Source organism: Adiantum capillus-veneris, chromosome 9 (assembly GCF_014529385.1).
Source record: "Adiantum capillus-veneris isolate H3 chromosome 9, ASM1452938v2, whole genome shotgun sequence".
Taxonomy (NCBI): domain Eukaryota; kingdom Viridiplantae; phylum Streptophyta; class Polypodiopsida; order Polypodiales; family Pteridaceae; genus Adiantum; species Adiantum capillus-veneris.
In genome coordinates this window covers 67328057-67350872 of record NC_140939.1, presented here as the reverse complement: position 1 = coordinate 67350872, position 22816 = coordinate 67328057, and the positions used below count along the sequence as shown (strand labels likewise).

The 22816-nt window shown below is 41.6% G+C and overlaps 1 protein-coding gene across 1 annotated transcript; it reads right to left on the bottom strand.

The window, feature by feature from the left end:
* Window positions 1–14649: 14649 nt before the first annotated feature.
* On the bottom strand, window positions 14650–15541 carry LOC147450612 (uncharacterized). The gene has a single exon (XM_086520753.1). It carries the CDS (start codon window positions 15419–15421, stop codon window positions 14861–14863), a length of 561 nt encoding a protein of 186 aa, XP_086376879.1. The 5' UTR covers window positions 15422–15541; the 3' UTR covers window positions 14650–14860.
* Between the last annotated feature and the right edge of the window lie 7275 nt (window positions 15542–22816).

Sequence of the window (22816 nt, the reverse complement as noted above, 5' to 3'; positions counted from 1 at the left end):
GATTTTCACTGATCAAAGTTGACTTATGTTTGTGTTAAAGTCATTTAGGTGTTCTGCAACTGAACCATTCTCTGCCATCTTTAGATTGAACAAGCGCTTCATAAGAAATACCTTATTGAACAAGTGACTTCATCAAGTCCTCCGTGGTCTTCATCTCCGAAACATTGAAGGCCACTGTTGACGCCATGCTTAACCGGATTTTTCCCAGTGCCTTTCGATCAAGCACAATCCATGCTTCATCTGCCATTGTTGCGGGCTTCTTCGCAAGACCGCCTAGTGGCAAATAGAGGTCCTTCTGGTAGAGATAGTCTTCAATCTGCATCTTCCAATGTTGGTAGTTTTTTCCGTTGAACTTCTCAATCTTGAGCTTCCCTTCCTCCGCCATAACTCCCACTCAATTCAAGGATTCCTTTCCTTAAGATAATTTAGCTACGAGAAAACCTTGCTCTGATACCAGTTGTTAGGAAATAAGACGTAGCTAAATAGATAATTGAGTAGATTACTTAATGGAGAGAGACAGATTTATATACACGAGATTATAGAGTAGAGAGAGAGAGAGAGTACACACGATATACGTGGTTCACCCAATGTGGGCTACGTCCACAGGAAAGCAACCACTCAATGGCTTTAGTACTTCAAAACAAGAAGTAGTTTACAAAGGGATTATACCCTTAATGGAGCTCCCGCCTTGCTTCACTCTCACCACCTCACACTCACCTTGTTGCATCAACTTCACACTCTAAAATGTGTGTAAAAATGGCCTCCTTTTATAGGCCAAAATGGCTTCCCTCTCTTATGAGAGACAGCCATGTGTAGCTGCCCTTGTGCGAATAAGTCCAAATCAGACCCTCCAATCCGCCCATGTGTGGCCGCCCTTGAGAAGACAAGTCCGCTTTTGAATTCGGCCACCGGCCATTGACTTCCGACCACCGGCCACCGGCCAACTGACCGGTTGTTTTCGACCGCTGTTCGGCCATAATATTCCGGAGAAAAAAAATTCTCGGGGGCCTCCGTCCCCGAGGCCTCTAAAGTTGCCCCTGATTCTTGTCCGTGAAAATTTTTGGTTTTCGGTGAGTGATTTTCCTTCATGCACGATGGCTTCTCCTCATAATGGGGGCCTTACAAATGTGCGCTTTTACCACAAAAAATTACAAGGGTAAATCAGGCTCCATACTTAACAATCTCCCACTTGGAGACTGATCTCCAAACCAAACCTATGACTGCTTTCCATTCTGGCTTCTTATCCTTGAATGCCGATTGAAGATGAGCAAAAGCTCAACTTCTCCTTGTTGACCACCTTCGTAAACATGTCTGCAGGATTTTCACTTGTATGCACCTTTCCTAGCTTTAGCTGTCCCTCTTCCAAAAGAGTGCGTATGAAGTGATATCTCACCTCAATGTGCTTTTTCCTTGAATGAAAGGCTGAGTTCTTCGCAAGATGGATAGCGCTTTGGCTATCACTATACAAGACACAATTGTCTTGTTTGAATCCAAGCTCTTCTAAGAATCTGTGAAGCCACAGAATTTCTTTGCTTGCCTCCGTCATTGCTACATACTCTGCTTCCGTGGTAGAAAGTGAAACCAATTTCTGCAGCTTTGAAGCCCAGCTTACTGCTGTGCCTCCAATCGTGAACACATAGCCAGTAGTGCTCCTTCGAGTATCTTTGTCACCTGCCATATCTGCATCAGTATACCCTTCTAGAAAAATATCAGTTCCTCCAAAATACAAAGCATTTGTTGTTGTCCCTTTTAGATACCTAAGTATCCACTTCATAGCTTGCCAATGCTCTTTACCTGGGTTGTCCATGAACCAACTCACAACTCCCACTGCATGTGCAATGTCTGGCCTTGTCCAAACCATAGCATACATTGGAGAACCTACCGCTGCAGCATATGGAAATTTAGACATATAGGCTATCTCCTCTTGTGTCTTTGGACACATATCCTTCGTTAATTTAAAATGACCAGCCAAAGGTGTAGAAACTGGTTTTTCATTTTTCATTGCAAACATTTCTAGTACCTTCTTGATGTAATCTTCTTGAGATAGCTTTATTGTCTTCTTCGTCCTGTCCCTTGATATTTTCATACCAAGTATCCTCTTTGCAGCACCTAAATCTTTCATTGAAAAAGATTTGGACAGCTCCTGTTTTAGGTCTTTGATGTCCTGCATGTTAGCACTTGCAATCAACATGTCATCAATATACAACATTAGGATGATGAATTTCCCATGTCCCAAATTCTCCGTGTAGACGCAGTGATCCGAGTTGCATCTTGTGAATCCATGATCCAACATCCATCGATCAAACTTCAAGTACCATTGTCTTGATGCTTGCTTTAAACCATACAAGCTCTTCTTTAATTTGCAAACCATTTTCTCCTTACCTTTTACTTCATACCCCTTTGGTTGAAGCATGTAGATTTCCTCCTCTAAGTCACCGTGAGGGAATGCCATATTTACATCCATTTGCTCGAGATTTAGATCATGAGCAGCCACAAGGCTTAAGACAAGCCTAATTGAGTTCATTTTTACAACAAGAGAAAATATTTCATTGAAGTCAATACCTTTCTTTTGAGAAAAACCTTTTACCACAAGCCTAGGCTTGTACCTTTTCTTCCCACCTTCTTCTTCCTTTAGCTTGTACACCCATTTGTTTTGAAGTGCCCGCTTACCTTTAGGCAACTCAACCAACTCCCATGTTTGGTTGCGATGTAGTGAGTCCATCTCCACTTGCATGCTTTTCGTCCATTCTTCTTTGGATTCATGTTGCATACCTTCTTCATATGATTCCGGCTCTCCAGAATTTGAGATCAAGAGATGGTTGAAGGAAGGAACAAACCTTTCTGGAGGTCTACTTGCTCTAAAGTTGCCCCTGATTCTTGTCTGTGAAAATTTTTGGTTTCTGGTGAGTGATTTTCCTTCACGCACGATGGCTTCTCCTCATAATGGGGGCCTTACAAATGTGCGCTTTTACCATAGAAAATTACAAGGGTAAATCAGGCTCCATACTTAACAAATATTGGAAAGCAAGGTCTTGTAATACTTTTCTTTGGACATTACACATTAAAACTAGGTCCCTCACTTGTCCAAGCTATGCTATAATACAATAAAGGGCTTTTGGTTTCAAGATGCACCACTCTCCCAACCTTGATTCCATTAAAGAAGCTAGCTCTACTTAGACATTTAATAGCAAGGTCCTGTAGCAGTTCACATTGAACATTTTCCATGGCAGCTAGGTCCACCACTTATCTAAGTTATGCTCTAATACAGTAAGGGGGTTTTAATTTCAAGATCCACCACTTAACCAAACTTGATTTGGGAAGCAAGGTCCTATAATAGTTTGCTTTGGACATTCACCATTACAACTAAGTCCACCACTTCTCCAAGCTATGTTCTAATACACTAAGGAGGTTTTGGTTTGAAGGAGAACCACTTGTACGACTTTGTTTTTGGAAGTAAGGTCTTTACATAGTTCACCTTGGACCTTGGACATTGGATACTACAACTAAGCCCACCACTTGTCCAAGCTATCCTCTATATATAGCCAAAGGGTTTGGGTTTCAAGATTCACCAGTTTTCCAACCTTTCTTCCATTAAAGAAAGGAGGGGCATTATAACTAGGTCCACCAATTGTCCAAGATATGCTCTGATATAGAAAGGGGATTTTGGTTTCAATAATCCACCATGTGTTCAACCTTGCAAGACTCAAGGGATACTTGGACATTGGAAAGCATAGTCCTACAGTAGTTGTTAGGTGGTAGTGGGTATAACAACTAGGTCCAACCTATGCTCTCATATAGAAAAGAGGCTTTGGTTTCAAGGTCCACCACTTGTCCAACCTTGCTTCCATTAAAGAAATGAGGGGCTACGTAAACATTGGCAAGCAAGGTAGAAAGGTCCTAAGTTATTTCACCTTGGATATAGGGCATTATAACTAGGTCCACCACTTGTCCAAGCTATGCTCTGATGTAGAAAGGGGATTTTTGTTTCAAGGTCCACCACGTGTTCAACCTTGCAAGACTCAAGGGATACATGGACATTGGAAAGCATAGTCCTATAGTAGTTGATAGGTGGCAGTGGGTATTACAACTAGGTCCAACCTATGCTCTCATATAGCAAAGAGGCTTTGGTTTCAAGGTCCACCACTTGTCCAACCTTGCTTCCATTAAAGAAATGAGGGGCTACGTAAACATTGGCAAGCAAGGTAGCAAGGTCCTAAGGTGTTTCACCTTGGATATTGGGCATTATAACTAGGTCCACCACTTGTCCAAGCTATGCTCTGATATAGAAAGGGGATTTTCGTTTCAAGGTCCACCACGTGTTCAACCTTGAAAGACTCAAGGGATACTTGGACATTGGAAAGCATAGTCCTATAGTAGTTGATAGGTGGCAGTGGGTATTACAACTAGGTCCAACCTACGCTCTCATATAGCAAAGAGGCTTTGGTTTCAAGGTCCACCACTTGTCCAACCTTATTTCCATTAAATAAATGAGGGGCTACGTAAACATTGGCAAGCAAGGTAGCAAGGTCCTAAGGTATTTCACCTTGGATATTGGGAATTTTAATTAGGTCCACCACTTGTCCAAGCTATGCTCTGATATAGAAAGGGGATTTTCGTTTCAAGGTCCACCACGTGTTCAACCTTGAAAGCCTCAAGGGATACTTGGACATTGGAAAGCATAGTCCTATAGTAGTTGATAGGTGGCAGTGGGTATTACAACTAGGTCCACCACTTGTCCAACCTATTCTCTAATATAGCAAGGATTCATTGGTTTCAAGATCCACCATAATTTCCAACCTTGCTTCCATTAATATAGCAAGGAGGATTTGGTCTCAAGGTTCACCACTTGTCCAACCTATGCAAACCTTTTCCATGTTGTAGCATGATTTTTTGTTTGAAGAGTATTTTTCTATAACTATGGATTTAACAATGTAATCTTTTTGACTTACAGGATGGACTTTGAATCTGGGGAGAAAGTACATATGATACTTGACAATGAAATTGTTGGTATTGGTTGTGTGTGTAGAGCAGATCCAGATTCCACTTGTGGTGGTACAAAGATAGGGCAAGGAAATGTCTCCATACTAGTGGAGGAATGTTTGAAGGATGTGGTCCTACCTTTTCCTACAATGGATACTTCATCTCTCCAAGGCTCATTATGGAGTGCTGTTCGATCGTCAAAGCTTCTTTTGCAATATTTTGTATTAAATGGGAACTTAATTGATCCACAGGAAAGCTACAATGGTGACGAAGAACATGATCATTCTGATCCTCTAGTTACAGATGCAATACCTATGACAAACCCAAAATTTGAAGCAATGATTCGAGAGTCTTGGAGAAATCAGAGGGTCCTTTTAAAAGATGACACAATGATGCAAACCATGAATGAAGGGACCATCTTATATGTATTTCCACATGATTATGTCAACTTTCACGAACTTGGTCCTGATTGTGTGGGTGTGGGTATTGAAAGAGAAAATGCAAGCATTGATGATGTGGTTGAAGTGGGTAGCATCACTTTGCTAAAGTGGCCCATCAAGCAGACAACAATGTTGAATGGGAGCCCATTACAACAATTTGTTCCTGTTGATGGCATGCATGCTACATATGAGGATGTATCCAACGATGACAATGTTGGAAAAAAACTTGATGGGAGTAATGTTGTCCAGTTGTCAAGGAAGAGACGATACACTTTCATGAACAGGACTCAAAAATCAAAAGCAGCACCAGCTTCGACTTTTTACCTTTCAAACAAATCAATTCAAAGGGTATCATGCATTGATTGTTGTGCACAAAAATGTTGCCAGTTTGCAGATCGTGATATGGTGACAAGGTTACATTGGGGTTAAGGCCTATGTGCCTTGACCGATCGTCCACTTAAAGGCCAATGTGCCTTTAAGCAAGATCTACTAGTGTACAACTAATAGAAGGTGAGAGATTCTCTCAACCTATGCCCACTGACTCTCGATGAGGTAGTGCATCCGACTCTACTGATAGACAGACATCCCACTGCGGAAGCCACACAGAGCTAGCTCCAAGCTGTGTAAAGAGTCTACAAGAGCTCATGCACTCCTGCAAGTATCGGTCCAATACCTGCAAACCTCCCCTATGCTCTATGCCGAGATCAGTCATCGAACAACTAATCAACCCTACTGCAAATGCTCCCATTGCAGCTGCTATGTCGGGCCTTGAGATCAGCATCTTGTACATGAGGACACCGAACGTTGATGCAACCCTGGCAACCTCTTCCACCTCCAACTCAGAACTCAACTCATGGAAATCCTGTCCCCTATCATAGAGACCATGGCACTCTGACTCCTAGCTCTGGAGTGACTCCTCGTGCCCACCACATATCACATGTGTACCAAGTGTATCCATATGTCCTGAATCTGCATCAAGCTCTGGTATAAGCATATCAAGAAATGACTCCACAATAGCCGACATCTCAGCATCCATGTGAGTCATCTCTGTCATCACCTCTGATGACTCATCCTGCTATGACTCACTAGAGCTTTCCCGCTTTACCTGTGCATCCGTAGACGCAACCTGCACAACAAGGTCACTGCTTTGCACTCCATGCAAAGCATCCTGCAACCCACAAGCAAAAGAGACTCGCCTGCTCTCTCGCTCTCTACCTGGTTGCGTGATCACAGAGACAACACCGTCTCTCGCGTGATCCACATGCAATGGGTAACCTGTACCACTCTTGGCACCTCTCGCAATCACTAGCGAACCCAAATGCAACGCAAAAGATCGCTCAAGCAGCGATACCCGACATCCACTATCCCGTAACTGTCTGACTGAGATCAAATCTCGTCTCAGATCTGGCACATAACGCACATGATGCAGGGTAAATCTCATACCACTGGGGAAGGACAAGCATACGTCTCCTGCACCCTCAATTTCATACACAGCACCATCAGCCATGTGCACACAACCAAGTCTCCCACTAGAAAATGTGTTAAACCACTCACGATGCGACATGACATGGAAAGTAGCATCTGAATCTAGTAACCAATGTGAAGACAATGTGCAATCCATATGCAATCCGTAGACATAAGATCGTCTGAAGACAAGCTAGATGTAAATGTGACATCGCCGTCACAAGCATACTCAGTAACCACCGTACTGATGTCACTAGCATTTGTCATGCCCAAATCTGCATCACGCATATGTCGCCTCCGTTGTCTCAAACGCCTGATACATCGACGCCTAATGTGCCCTCTATGTCCAAAATGCCAACATGTCAAGTCTTTATGCCGTCGAGACTTGCGTGTGGGATCAATCTCTCCCATGGACATAGAAGTGGGACTAGACTTCCCTGTAGACATGGATGTCGCGTACATAGCATGTAAACTCTGCCATAAAGCATGAGTTGTAGTCTCCCTCGAGACCTGCTAGTCAACAGACTCAACCAGATGCAAACGAATTGTAGATGTGGCTAACTCATCAAGATCCTGCCAATCATCATCACGCATAGAATTGGGCTTCGCCGATAAACCACGCAAGGGTTTATCCTGCCCCAAATCCGCCAATGCAACAAGCATATGCTCCTTCCAAGCAAAAAAATCTGCACCATCAAATTGTGTCAGACCATAACGCTGGAAGTCAAATGAAAAATCAGCCATAATGCTCGCAAAAGAGCAACCAACAATGAGTAGCAAATGTCAACCAAATCAACCCTAAACTGGCTCGAATTGCATCAACAAAAGTCTGCAAATATGGCTGCAAATCAGCCCCAAAATTCAGCTCTTAAACAACTTCATAAACAAGTCACAAATGTGTCCCAAATCAGCCTACAACTGAGCCATACATGGACACCTGCAAAGAGGAAACAATGGCTGAAAATTCAGCGCCCAAATAAGCCCTCAAACCTGCCTGTAAACTTGTAAACCTATAGCTGAAACCTGCTGAAAAACCTCAAGCCATAAGTGCTCGAATCCGGCTACCTAGCTCATAGCCACACAAGCATACATCACAATACTCACTCCTGTGAGTGTGCCAAGATAACTGTACGCCTGTCAAACCCGTGAGCTAATCACCAAGCCCACAATGTGCGGTATCAATGCATACACACGCACAAATCTCCCACCTGCAGAGAACACCGCACGCAAATGCTGAGTGCAACCCGCAATCTCTACCTAGATCGCATAAATGATACGCATAAAACTCATGGGAAAATTTCGCCAGAGTTTTGACACACAATGGCTATCAACACAAAATAACCATTGTCCTGCAAGCTCAATACAATGAGCAATCAATGCGCATCAAACTACACTCAATATACATGCATAAGCTCTGCAAACCTGTGTCCAACAAATGCTCACAAAGAGTACCACAGGTGATCATACATGTCATCCATAACCAACCTCTGCACTTGCTCACAAGATCTACTGCTCACCACATAAGCATACATAGAGCATTACCCGCTCAAACACCATGTATGCAAGCCACAACACTGCAGAAGTACCACTCAACTGCAACTGGCAACACCTGTGGGAGTACTAGATTCAACCTGTACCTGGGAGTTAAACCCGATCTTGTAACACCTCATATGTGCCTGCTACCTGCAGTGTACACGGGTAAGCTGTCTGCAGCAAAGAAAACAACAGAGCCCAAAACTGTCATGAAAAACAGTCTCTGTGTTTTTAATTTCAGACCCACCTGCACTCCGAATCAGAAAAAAATTCCTCCTACAAACTCGTAGAGCTCAAAGCCAGCTCCGTTTTGAACCAAAAAGTTTTGGAATCGGAGCTTTGTAGCTCAAGTTATGAGCAAAACAGTAGACTGCTGTCAAACTGCCAAAAACTGAACGACTTTCTTCTGTGCTTCTTTGAGCTCATAGAAAGGCTCAAACTCACTTCCCACCTCAATGCGTGAGCTGAATGCATCAATCTCACAATGCTTCCATGTCTATGGAAGCTCCAAGCTCCAACCTGTCGCCCATGTAGCCGTTGCAAAGCTTGCCCAAAGAGGGAAAATGATGTACACTGTGGGCTGATTTGTAGAGGAACTCTGATCTGTGAGCACTAGGAAGCTCCTGAGAGCTCTCCTGCAAGCCTCTGTATGGCTGTCCACAAACCTCCTCTATTTCTTTGCTCAGATCTGTGACCTCTCTGCCATAGCTGACGAGTTCATCGCGAAGCCGTCCATCTACGCTCTCACACCTGTCGCTCTGATACCAATTGAAGGGGATCGGGGAGCACCACAGACGGAGAGTGAGAGAGAGAAGGAGACACACACGAGATGTGGGTGGGGAGACTGAAAGTGGCAGCTCCCCCTATACAGTATACTCACTATAAGTATAGGGTAACAGTGGGCGGGCGCCCATGACCTGGGCGACCGGTCAAGGCACATAGGCCTTAACCCCAACAGTTTTGGGGAGAGTCTCAAAAATCACACACTAATTATGTTTATGATGTTCTTTCTATATGTTATCAGAAAGATTAGAAGTCACGATACCAATTCAGGCTAAATGGCTCTATTGTTTGTTGTAGAGCATGGTATGAGCTACATGGAATACCAAAGACATCATTTTATCGATACAAGGAGAACTTTGAAAATGGTGTGCGCCAATATGTACATGGGAACACATGTACATTGAGAAGGGGACTTCAACATACTATTTTAGCAAGAGCACTACTAAATGAGTTTGTGGAAAACAACTCTGAGAAGATGCCACATAGAAGTAGAACACTGCTAGATGGCTCAAGAGAGACTCAATTGGTGATTCCATCAACATACAAACAAGTGGATATTTTATGTGAAATCAACACGACACTTGACCAAATGGGCTATGAGAAGAAGCTATCCCAATCTTCTTTTGGTAGAATTTGGAACAAAGAGTACCCACATGTCACTTTAACAAAGACGAGTGAGTTCTCTAAGTGCAATATTTGTAGCTCAATCAAGGCAAGGTTAGAAGCTAAACCTTCTCTTGAAGAGAGAGCTCTTCTCTTGAGGGAGAGAGAAGTTCACATGGCACAACAAAAGAGTTGCAGAAGCCTATATTATGCATGGCGCACGTATTCAGAAACTCAACCACAAAAATATGTATGCATAATCCATGATAAGATGGATCAAAAGAAGACCGCCATTCCTAGATTACGCATTGTTCCCAAGGGTGTGGATTCAGGATATAATCTGCAGGTGGCATTGATTGGCATGATCACTCATGGACATGGAGAAGGTCATTACGGACACTTTGTCTTGAATGGTTTGTGGTTAGTTGATCCAAATCTTACAATTGGCTCAATTGCTAATTGTTTACATAACCTAGAGAGGATAGATAAGCATCCTCTTGGTGATCTAGTAACAAATGGACTTCCAAGGAGCAATATTTCACTACTACATGCTTTGAACTCAAGGGATGCTTTGGACTACCATAACTTGAGTGATGGAAAAGAACCCATTGTGCAGTCGTCAAAAATTGCAGAAGAGGAATTGGGGTCAACATTTCGCAGATTGCCAGAGAACTTGTTGCTACAATTGGATAATTGTGCAGGGGAAAACAAAAATCGATACTTATTTGCCTATTTGTCAATGCTTGTTGCAAGGGGTGTTTTCAAAACCATCCAGCTGGGATTTTTAATGGTTGGGCATACACATGAGGACATAGACGCCATGTTTAGTAGGTTTTCAGAGAAGCTGAGAGTTACAAAAACCTATACTTTGCCACATTTGATGGATACATTACGAAACAACTCATCTTCATCTCCAGCTCCATTTTTTCTCACAAAGATCCCCGATTTCAAGCAATATTGTGATGGCTATCTTTGTGATGGACAAGACATACTTGTTGGACATTCCAAACCCCTTCAGTTCAGGTTCTTTATGCAGGATGAGACACCAATGATGCAATATAAGGCACATGTAGGTGTATCAAGTTGGAGTGGAAGTATTCGTCTTTGGAAAACAGACACAGAAGGCAAGCCAATGTTACCACATGGAGATCCACCTCTAGTACAAATGGCGGAGTATGTCAAGGCCCACGAAGAAGTCATTTTGGGGCTAAAGAACTATATAAAATTTTGGAAAAATTTAGGGAATGGTTCAAGTATTCCGCGATATTATAGACCCGTGATAGATTATTGGAGTAAGGTAATTGAAGAGATTGGAAAAGCAATCATATCAGAGGGAGTCTTGTATGAAATGTTTTGGCCAAAAACTCAAGAATATTCTCACCTACAAAGCACTACAATGAATTTGCAACAAGGAGCAGAAAGATTCCTAGGCCTTGAAGAGTTGAACGATCATTTTTGTGGGCCTCAACGAGATAGGCCAAGGGAAGAGTTTGACCCTATGTCTGATGTGCACCAAGGTGACTTTCTTATGCTTGTTCCGAGTGACACAGAAATCTATCCAGTGTGGCTTGCAATGGCTTTATCTGACATTGATAATGAGCCTACATCACCAAACTATAGAAAACTCTTGATTCAATATTGGGCACATTGCACGAGAAAAAGTGGGATGACAGATACTCAAGCTTACAGTAATTGTTGGAAGGGTTATTGGGCTGTCAACTATAAGGACCCACAAGTGTGGGAAACTGTAGATGCAATTGTTTGGTCCTGGAGACCCAACAAAGAAGGACCATTTTCTAGAATAAATATTCCAGAAAGGCATGCTCTAAAAGCCAAAGAAGGCCTCACTCGTACACATTAACCACACTTGGATCAAAGTTCAGATATGGTATCAAATGTGGAGTAGAATTATGTGGAGCTTCTATTGTGACTATACTAGTCAGTTTGTAAACAAAATCTTTTTTGTATCTTCCTTTGTTTTATGTAATTTATAGTTATTATTCAAATCCATGTGTTGTACATCCTCTTGACTTTTGGTGTTTATCAACACCACAATCCTATGAGATTTTCACTTTATTTACTAACCACATACCTCAATTTTTCCCACTTTAAGTGGAAAATTCCCAAATTACATGAATTTGGTCGATTTGGAGATTCCCATAATGTGAGATTTCTACCAAAATACCTAATATGGTCTTTTATGGTTAAGTGCTTATATTACAGGGCTTATCATGAAGCGTTCTCCGGCACGTAGAGAAGAGAAATATGGATTGAAGTAAGGACTATCAGTTCTTCTATGCTAGCTTCAGAATGAGGGAGAGGCCATCGATTTGGAGTCCTTACTTTGATGAGTATGTTCTATGTATATGTTTTCATTGAGACATGTTGATATATAGCTAGTTATCTTTATGCTATTTGGTTCATGTATACTTTTAGACGTTGGCCATGGTTATAGAAATATTCATTTATCTTCAGTTTTGGTTTTGGTTATGATTATGAATATTGTTAGGGTTATGGTTATGGTTTTCATTGTGTTATGGTTTTGTTTATGGTTATGGTTTTGAAATCATGTCATGGTTATGCTTATGGTTTGAGAATTTTGTTATGGTTATGATTATGGTTTGATAAATTTATAATGGTTATGGTTTTGAAATTCTCTTCTGCTTAAGGTTATGGTTTGAAATTTTGGTGATGGTTTTGGAATCCACTTAAGGTTATGGTTATGGCTTGAGAATTTGGTTATGGTTATGATTTTGCAATCCACTTAAGGTTAATGTTATGGCTATGCTTTAAGAATTTGGTTATGGTTATGGTTATGGTTTTGAAATCCTCTTATGGTTATGGTTACGGTTTGAGAATTTGGTTACGATTATGGTTTTGGAATTTGCTTAAGGTTATAGTCATGAGTTGAGAATTTGGTTATGATTAGAGTTTTGGAATCCTCTTAAGGTTATGGTTATGGTTTGAGACTTTGGTTATGGTTATGGAATTCACTTAAGATTATGGTTAGCGTTCTGGAATCCGCTTAAGGTTATGGTTAGCGTTTGTAAGTCTTGTTATGGTTATGATTTGTGATTTTTATGATGGTTATGGTTAGCGAGTTTTGTTGTGGTTATGCTTATGGTTTGTGAGTTTGTTATGGTTGTGTTTTGTGAATTTTGGTATGGTTATAGTTACAAAAACTTTGTATGGTAATTAATGTACTCACATCTGCTCAATTTTCAGGTAATATGAAGGTGGAGTGTGGTTGTTTTTGCACTGTTTCCTTTGAATAGAGAGGATTAGTTTTGGTGCTGCAATACATGCCGCACCATCTGCCAACCCTCTTTGCTTTAAAAAAATTCATAGTTTTTTGCGTCCGTATATTTGTCCATATAAGAGTCGGTATAGACATCTATATATGTGTCGATATAGGCATCGTTATGTTCCAACACATATATTGATGATAGTTATACCGAAGAGTATACCGACGACACGATGCCGACACACATTTAGACGTGCATGCCGATGCCATTGATTTATTTTTATTAATAATAGCATTGATATCTGTGCGACATGTTCTAGTAATCTAGAGAGAGAACTTTGTGAAAGAACGTAGAGAGAGAGAGAGAGAGAGAGAGAGAGAGAGAGAGAGAGAGAGAGAGAGAGACATACAAAATGGTTGGGAGCTTAAAGCTCTTAACCTTCAATGTCCATAAAAGGAAAAAACACTTTAGCGGCGTGCTTAGGCAACATCATTAAATTTAAGCGACGCAAAAGTGTCGCTAAGGGCATCGTTTATGACACTAGCACTTGCCTTGATTTTTTTTATGAGCTTTAAGTGAGGGGAAGTTTGGTTGGTAAACTTTGGCTAGTTACTTGTACCTTGTAGTGGTGATGATTAAAGCATCTTGTGCCATATTATGGTTTTTTCTTTGGCATATAGGTGCCTTTGTAAATTTTCATGTGGCTGCTTAGCTTTGCTTAAGGTTCTATTTCTTCAATTAAACTTGTATTTGTAAGTCTCTTTTTTCAAGAGGAGAAAAAAATTTAGTGATCCATTTGTAACATTGGCATTGTGCCATCCTTTGTAAAAGTTTATTTCTTCTCGTGGTCACTTGTAGTTGAAATCTATCATTGAACTTTCTCTAGAATGACCATGGTAGTTGTGAACGATGGTTGTGAATTTGGTGGTGTTAGTCCCCTAGTTGTTGCTACTACAAAACACATTAATCTTGTAAGATCTTGTTGTGATTCACCTTTAGCGGCTTCCATTGGAAGTTCACTTTTAGAGTGCATATTTTTTTGACAATTAGTGGTCCACACTTTGAGATGTAGGAAGTTGGACTACGAGGCAACATATTCTTAAGTTTGCACGATCAGACAATTCTTTTTACATAATGTATGGCAGACAAGGAACCGCCGTGTGTTTGAAGGAGGTTTTGAGGTGGCAAGCTTCGCAGAAATTACTCAAGAAAGCAAAGTGCTAATATGGACGCTTGGGCGCAAGCAACACTCGAAGGATTGGTCTAGGACTACTTGAAGCTTCGCAGAAATTACTCAAGAAAGCAAAGTGCTAATATGGACGCTTGGACGCAAGCAACACTCGAAGGATTGGTCTAGGACTACTTGTGCATTGCTGTCAGCAGATGGAATGCCTAGGACGACGTAAAGATCTCAAAAAAGGACAATTTCTTGGACCATGTGTATCGAGGAAGAGGCGGCGGGTTGGTGGGGGTGGTTGCCCTGATGTAATTATAGTCTCTTAAGGATGTCATGGCTTAACAAGAGCATGACCTTGTAATTTTTTTGGGCTACTCAATATAATTCACTCACAATTGTGAGTTTTGCCAAAAAAAAAAAAAAGTTTGCACGATAAAGTAGACACTACATTTAAAATTATGTGAGCAAAACAATACGGTCTTAATAAATCCACATAAAAGAGAGACAGAGAAGAAAGAGGGAGAGGGAAAGGTATGAGACAAAGCTATATGGACACGTGTGTGTGTGTGTGTGTGTATTTTGGGGGGTTGGGAGGGGAAGCGTAATGACATGCGCGAAGGAGCCTCATATGTAACCTAGAAGGATTTGCCAAGGCGGATGTGGGCATCATAGTGGGTGACGATGTGGGTGAGGTTGGAGGGGGTGCGGGAAATGGAGACGGGGCTGCCCAGGTTGTAGCCGTGCGCGTGCCGAAAGGCGCCGGTGCCACCGAACACCACAAACTCCCAGGGGCTGGTGAAGACGGCCTCGCCCTGCTGCGACAACGTACCCTGCACGCCCTTGTAGTCGTAGTGCACCACATTGTTCACCATGAACACGGTGGCGGCCGCCGTGTTGTTGACGGCTACGGCCGTTCCCCTCACGTACCCCATCACAGCCGACGCTGGATCGGCCGTCTCCGTCATCACGAACTCGTACACCACCGACTGTCCGAACCCCGACAGCGTCCCCTCCAACGCCGGCCTCGCCGCCGCCGTCATCTGCAGTTCATTCGTCCCGAACTCCTGCTGCAGATAGTAGGAAATCACCTGAGTCTTGCTCCCCGCGGCTGCCCTTATCATCAGCAGCGCCGCCAGCACGGCTAATTGCATCGTCACGCCTGCTGGGCAGCTCAAGCAGCCAAAGATTCCTGCCATTGAGTATGCAGGAGAGCAGGGGAGAGAGAGAGAGAGAGAGAGAGAGAGAGAGAGAGGTCTTTAACGTCGTAGGTGCAATCCCAAGGGACCTCAGACGGGTCTTGGAACTCAAGGTCTGTGGAGAGAGAGAGAGAGAGAGCGCTCGTTTATTATATGTTTTCTAGCCCGTATCACGATAGCTTTTCCCCTGATTTTATCACATCACCCTCACCATCGACATGCACTTTACAACGAGAAGTCTCAACAGTTCCTACCTCGAACCTTGGCTTCTTCCTCTGCATTTGTAGGATTCGAATGAATCCCAAAACATGGCACATGCTGCACATGTCCCTGTATTGTAACTGGCAAAGAATCTTTGCATTGATCCTATCCTCATGTTGTTTGAATTTACATTGAAATGTGAGAATTGGAAATCTCTTTCTTACCTGTGCTTTACATATTGTATGCCAGACATGAAGAGGTGCTTGGTGTATCCCTTTCTTGCTTTCTTCACATATGCTATAAAGGAGAAGGTGCCACTAGTAGATCAGGCTATGTTGTGACAAGCTTGCCTCCATAGATTCCAAATAATATTCTTTTGATGCTAGAACATACAATATAATTGTTGGAATCTGTTGGGGCATCAACCTCTTGCATGACAAGCACTTGCGAAAGAGCACACACCCACACACCTCTTTACATAGATTCTACAATTATAGGTTTTTTAGCTTAGGAATATACGCCTATACACAGATATAAAGACACAGGTGCGGCAACAATAACTTTGACTTGGCATTAGTCACATAATTTGCAAAATAAAACTTTTAACCATGCACTCAATTTTGTATATGCATTTAGTACCGTAGGGGTTCCAAGGCAAGGATAGTACCCACTACCTCTTGGGTCACAATTCTGGCATCCACCCATTCTCATGTGAGACACGGACTATCCAAATGAACAAAAAAATTAATTATACCAAAAAAACGATGCCAAATCAATGCAAATTGGTTTTTATGTTCTATGTTAATGTTTGCAATTTTTTGTCAGTTTTTATTCTTAGAGGTGAAAAATATAGGGGAGTGATAGTCCAACCTTGACATTACACGATGTTAGGAAAGCTAGCCCTACCAAGCCATCATACTATGAAGTTCTACTACCGGATGGTAGGAGTCTTGCCGAAGTATAAGAGGTCGAACGATATATGCAAGCAGCTAGGGAAAGGAAAATTGAGAGCCTACATTTAATGGTGCAACACCGAGCCATAGAAGCAAAGACCCCTATGACAACAATCATGCCAAAAGTGTTTCCAAACTAGTAGTCATTGAGGGTCAGACCACAGGGAACCATAATGCCTCCACTTCAAGGGCGACCTCCAATACTCTAGGCTTAGATGGGGTATTTCTCAATGAAAAATGGGAGTATGACCTAAAAACCGAGACTTTGACCGACCTGTACATGAACTAGACATACCATATGGGTTGTGCTACAAACGGATGCGTGGCTGCCTTTCAAAATACCCGAAACAACATGCTACTAATCATAAATGAATGAATCCGCATACGTGACGCCTGGCATAGCACATGATCAATGATGCACGCGAACAGAGAGAGATAGCACGCGAGAGAGAAGAAGACAACATACGCAGGCGCATCTCCTAGAGCGGAGTGCTACGCCTGGCACGACGAGAGAGAAGAGAAGAGAGGAGAGAAGAATACACAGACACTGGGTGCAATCTCCCCCCGTGCCAGAGTGACCATTCCCTCTTGCAGGTATTTGTTTTATATATTTCTTAAATGGTCAATTGTGAGTACAAACGGGCCGGCCAGTCCTAAATGGCCAAAGCTCATAAAAGAGCACTTGAATAATAAAATGTACAAAATGCATATTTGCTCACATAGGCTTGGATCGGTCAACCCTTTTTCACATGTCAGCTGCAAACGAACAGTAGAATATCAATTCCATAACATACTTCTCTGTTGGAAAGCAATTGTCCTTAGTTGCAAAGATAAGAATCTGCAAACAGTACTTGGCAAAATAAGTGAGTATTCTGTGTTAGGAACCGGCCATAAAAGGAAGAAATTATTAAACTAAACAACATTGTTTATGCCTGCCGGTCATCCACATACTACCGATTCTAGTGTCCCATACCACTAGAATAAGTAGTATATTTCATACCTTGATGAATCAGGATATCATTGGTCACACTCATCATCAATCTCATATTGTCAAGTCTCATCACATAAACACTACTGTGATAAAATAATCATTAGATACCAAATCCCAGTCCAATTCCAATTCCACAATATAAGTCCAAATCCAAATCACTTTCATTATGTTCCCGGGTAACAAAATCATACTAGTTACAGTGGTGGTCAGCCACTACAGCATGACTTTGTGATCGGTGTTGCCTAAATCGATGAATCTGCACCAATAAGACGTGCTGCCTAAATCGGCGAATCTACATTTTGTATAAGTTTAAAAATCATGAATCTGCAAGTTATCAATGTGCTGTGTAAATCGACGAATCTGCACTAGGATGAGCATTTACACACTGCCTAAACCGGCGAATCTGTGTGCTTGTGACCAATGGACTAGACATGACATAAAGGAGAAAAAGAAGTATATTTACTATGTTGTCGACATTAAAGTGTAGTATATCACCAAAGGACTTACAAATGGTTGTGCACTCTCCCAGAGCACCTTAGCTCGCATGAGTAGTTGCATAGCTTACTGAAAAATCATCTCAACAAAAATTTCTTTCAATACAATTAGAGGGAATGACCTTAGCAGTGTAAGAGGGTATCATAAAATCGGATAAAATATGGTTAGGAGATTAGCATGAAAGCTGTAAAAATGAGTTTGCAAAATAAAGTAAAGAGATTACTTATCTGACGTCCTCGCATTATGGTCTGCATAGTTTTTTTTAGAATCCTTAAATGAGTTAGAGAAATGTAGCAAAAAAAAATGAAGATCAAGATAAAAATCATTTGATTAAGGTCAAGTACAACTTATACTTTAATTTCCTTAAAATTATGGTAAACCAAATAAAGGTAATGGTGTTGAGCAGTGCTACTGTACAACAACTAGTAAATATAACAATGTGCCATTCGAAGAGGAGGAAACCTAGAAAATCTTCAAAATTTTAAAAGTGCAACCAATTGTAAGTCACCAATCAAGAATGCATGACATATTAACGTTGATCGATACCGGGAATTGTAGAAAGAGCATGCAATATAGCCTAGCCGAAATTAGATAAAGCTGCAAAAAGTGGTCACCTAGTGAGCTGGCAGTAGGACTATGAGCATAGAACATTCTGTACCATCTTGTGCTAATTAAAACATTAACCAACGGAAAATAAAATGCTAACAAAATTGCTAGGTATCTCAAAGTATTTAAAATATTATGCTACATACTGGAAAAAATGCATGACATAAAAATCCATAGATGATAAGTAAAATAAAATCTCTCCAAATAGTGTGATGGAATCCATTGAAGATATTAGAGTTATATAAACCTAAGTCTTATGATCACTTTATGAAGCTTGATTGTGGTCGTCTCCAGCATATCATTTCGTAGTTGTGTTCCAAATACTTTCTGTCTTAATTCATGTTGTTACCCACCACAAATTTGTACCATTCGTCAATATCTAGTCACATTGCAATCGTCGATGGGGCATATCGTCAATGTAATTCTGAGAGGGGGGGGGGGGGGGGGGGGGGGGGGGGGGGCTCTGTTGTGGAGGTGTCAGATGCAGCAGACAGAGGGGGAAAGAGTGAGAAATGAAATGAAATAGAATGTTACATTAAATGCCTTCAAAGGCCAAAATTATATTGTGAGTCAAAATTGATGCAATCAGTGTGACTCTACTTCAATGTGATCTCTGTACTAAAAATCAAATGAGGTAAAATGAAAAGACTAAAATTAAAACCTAAAAGAATCATTCTAAAAATCATCAACATCATTGTCGATTTTCGTGGTTGCCCGGCAACAATAGGCGTTTATCTGAGAAATCTTCCTCAATGTTCGCCGAAGAGATTCCTCAATATCCGTCGTGATTAGGAATCATATGGGAAGGCCGACGAGAGATAAAGAAATGAAATGAAATGTCGTATTAAACGTCTTCAAAAGGCCAAAATTAAAGATAGGCCAAATTGATACAATCCATGTAAATTTAACAATCTAATCCAATGCTTGGGTACAATGAAAATGAAGTAAAGAAAATAAAAAATAAAGAAAAGCTGTCGTCAGCATCGTCAATCCCCGCCTCTGTAAGTAGGCGTACTGGAAGAGAGAGAGAGAGAGAGAGAGAGAGAGAGAGAGAGAGAGAGAGAGAGAGAGAGAGAGAGAAAGGGCTGATGGTGCCTGCAAATAGGGCTGGTTGTTGGCCATGGCGAGATCACCCGAAGCTGAGGATGGGGTAGCCATCGGGACAGGGAGCTAGTGGAGGCTGGTGATGAGGAAGGTGATCTGCATGAGAGGTTGCAGCTTGTGGTATCCACCAAGGAGTATGATGCGGATTGTAGTGAGTTGGTGGGCTACTGTGCAGCTTACGAGTAAAAGAGGACGTACTGGCCAAACTCGAGACCAAGTCCACGGGATGCGCCAATGATGAGGGTAACAAGCTCGTGAGATTTATTGAGCTGCGCTTGATCGTATTCAACCAGGCTTAGTCAGGGTCTGAGAAGAGGCTACAGAAGGAGGCGCTACAGATAGATGCTGTGTTGGACATGGCGGGCGATGCTAGGTGCCTCCCCACTCGCGCAAGCATCATGGTCAGGATGTCAGACGCCATCTCTCAGGTGGGTGCACTTTGAGCTTCCTTGCGACGAAGGAGAGAGAGAGAGTTTACGAGGGAGAGATTGAGAGAGAGAGAAAAGGAAGATAGGGAGAGTGCTGTCATTGGGTGTGTGTGTGTGTGTGTATGTGGATGCCATGCACATTAGAAGAAATATGAACCTTGCATGGGCCTTGTAAGGAATCCTAATTTTTAGGGATTAAGGCTAATGGTGTGTAGGGTTAAGGGGACAAGGGCATTCAAGAAGATAGTTTTGAGTAGGCTTTTCTAGCCTTTTTTTTAGACACATGTAGGATGTGGACCTAGGAGGTCACCTTCTCTCTCTAGCTTTTTGAAAGTGAAGGGAGTAAAGAGGTGTGGCCACATCATCAAAAACGTGGATCACTAAGAGCCAAAATTTGACTTTAAAAAAAAGAAGTTATTTTTACTTATTTTTGACTTAAAACTCCCCCCCAACATATTGCCAAATCAAAAAAGTACTTTTTGACCTTTTTTTAAACTTACAAGTACTAAAAGTCCAATTTTAAAAAAAAAAAACATTTCTTCTCTCTTCCTCCTCTCTCCTTTCTCCCTCTCCTCTCCCTCCTTGCCCCCTTCTCTCCTCCTCCTCCTCTCTCTCTCCCTCTTCCCCACTGTCCCCTTCTCTCCCATGTTCCTCCCTCTCCCTCCCTGCCCCCTTCTCTCCTCCTTCTCCACTCTCTCTCTCTCTCTCTCTCCCCCACTATCCCCTTGTCTCCTCCCATGTTCCTCTCTCTCCCTCCCCCCTCTCTGTTTTCATCCTTTGCTTCCTCATGCAACAGCTACCATGGTGCTCAAGGACATCAAAAAGCGTATGCATACATATTTGCTTGTTCGCAACGTTTGCACCGAAGGTCGCATGTGAGGGTGAGCAGAGGTCATCCCAGGAACGTCGTACCATCGGTGAGATGAATGTTGATGGTTCTTCAATATCTTGCCAATACCATCACATATTTGAATAAAACACCCCTTTATGCAAGGTAACAGTATACTTCTTACTTTTGATTGTGTTCTTCTTATCATAAACTTTGAAATCTAAGGTGTTGCCTCTACTTGTTTTGTAGTGCTTGGCACAAAGGTTGCTTTTATGCACAAATAGTGAAAGGCTGCAGGTTAGAGAGGCCAAGTGTCACCACTTTTCCTCTAAAACAGTCTTCTTTGTTACATCTTGCAGGTAGGTGCTTCAAATCCATGCTTATTAGGGGTGGTAATCTCATTCTAATGTATATTTTAGGATTTTTTATTCCCAGTTAGATAGAAATACTTGCAAATTTGTACAACATATACTTAACAAGTGTCTTCATTATATAGCTTGCAAATGTTGAATTCATATATGTTTTTGTTACAAGGTGACCTCTTGCTATGCTAGTTGAGTGGCGTTGTTTGCAAGAATGGCTCAAGGAACTGGCATAACATGAAGCTTTTACGGTGGCACAAAGCTCTCCTCAGCGGCAATGTGGCTCCCACTACACCAAAAATCATTATGCTAACATGGAGAGATCCCTAGTAGGACAATGCAAAAAAATTTCATCAGCAGCAACACACCCTTTCCTAACATGAGGGCACTCCTACCAAAGATATTTTTATGTGATAGGTCACCCCAGGAGCATACCATGCCATGGAATGGATGTAAGAACTATGACCGCACTACTCCTTGGAAGTTGTTCACAGATGTATGTTTATCAAAGTTAATGAGAAGAAATTTGGACTTTTTTGTTTGTTGATGTGTAAGAGCACTCTAGGTCTACCATATTTTAGATTGTTTGATAAGCTAAATAAAATTTGTAGTCATTTAAAGTGTAAGTTTGTTTTTCTTTGGTAAGATCTTACATGAGAAGACATAATAAAGTATAAGAGATCTTGACGGAATAAACCTCGATTAGATTCCTACCTTGCACTTGTGACACCAGACCTCTCCTTGAACCCTTTGATTTCTATCATTGTGGGAAGTCCAAGGGTGGTCTATTTTCAAATTTTTAGCAATAACTTTTTTTAAAAAGAAATTTTGGTTATTTTAAAGTTTTTACATAGTCTAGGAGTTCATTATGATTGTTTTCCTTCAGTTTCAATTTTTGATCGAGGGCACTCCTTGGAAGCCACTTTTGAAGGTGTTGGGGTGAGATGTTGAGAAAGTTTTGTATGTAGGAAATGCAGTCCTTAACACAATAAAAAACATTGGTTTTCTGAGTATTTTCAGATTCCATGGTTTTAATGCTCGTTTGAGTCCGTAGATTAAGGAAAAAGTAAGAAATGTCTGTTTTACATCATTTTTTAAAAAATTGCCAACTTTCACATTGATTTTTGGAGAATCCGAGTAGGATATGAATTTTTTGCATCACACGATGGTCGAAGAGCGCGACGAGATGAACAAATTTATGTGAGACAAGCCCATACAGATTCGACGCCAATTGAACACTAGAAGCTCTTGAAAACAGCCTAAAAGTTCAACACTTAAAAATAAAAAAAAATCTGACCACTTGAATTATGGCCATGCATTAAAAAAAATCTTATACTTGTCATTTTAGGGCCCCAGGGACCCTCAACATGAGGGGCCACAAGGGCGCGCAAATTGGCCAATTTGCGCGCCCTTGTGGCCCCTCATG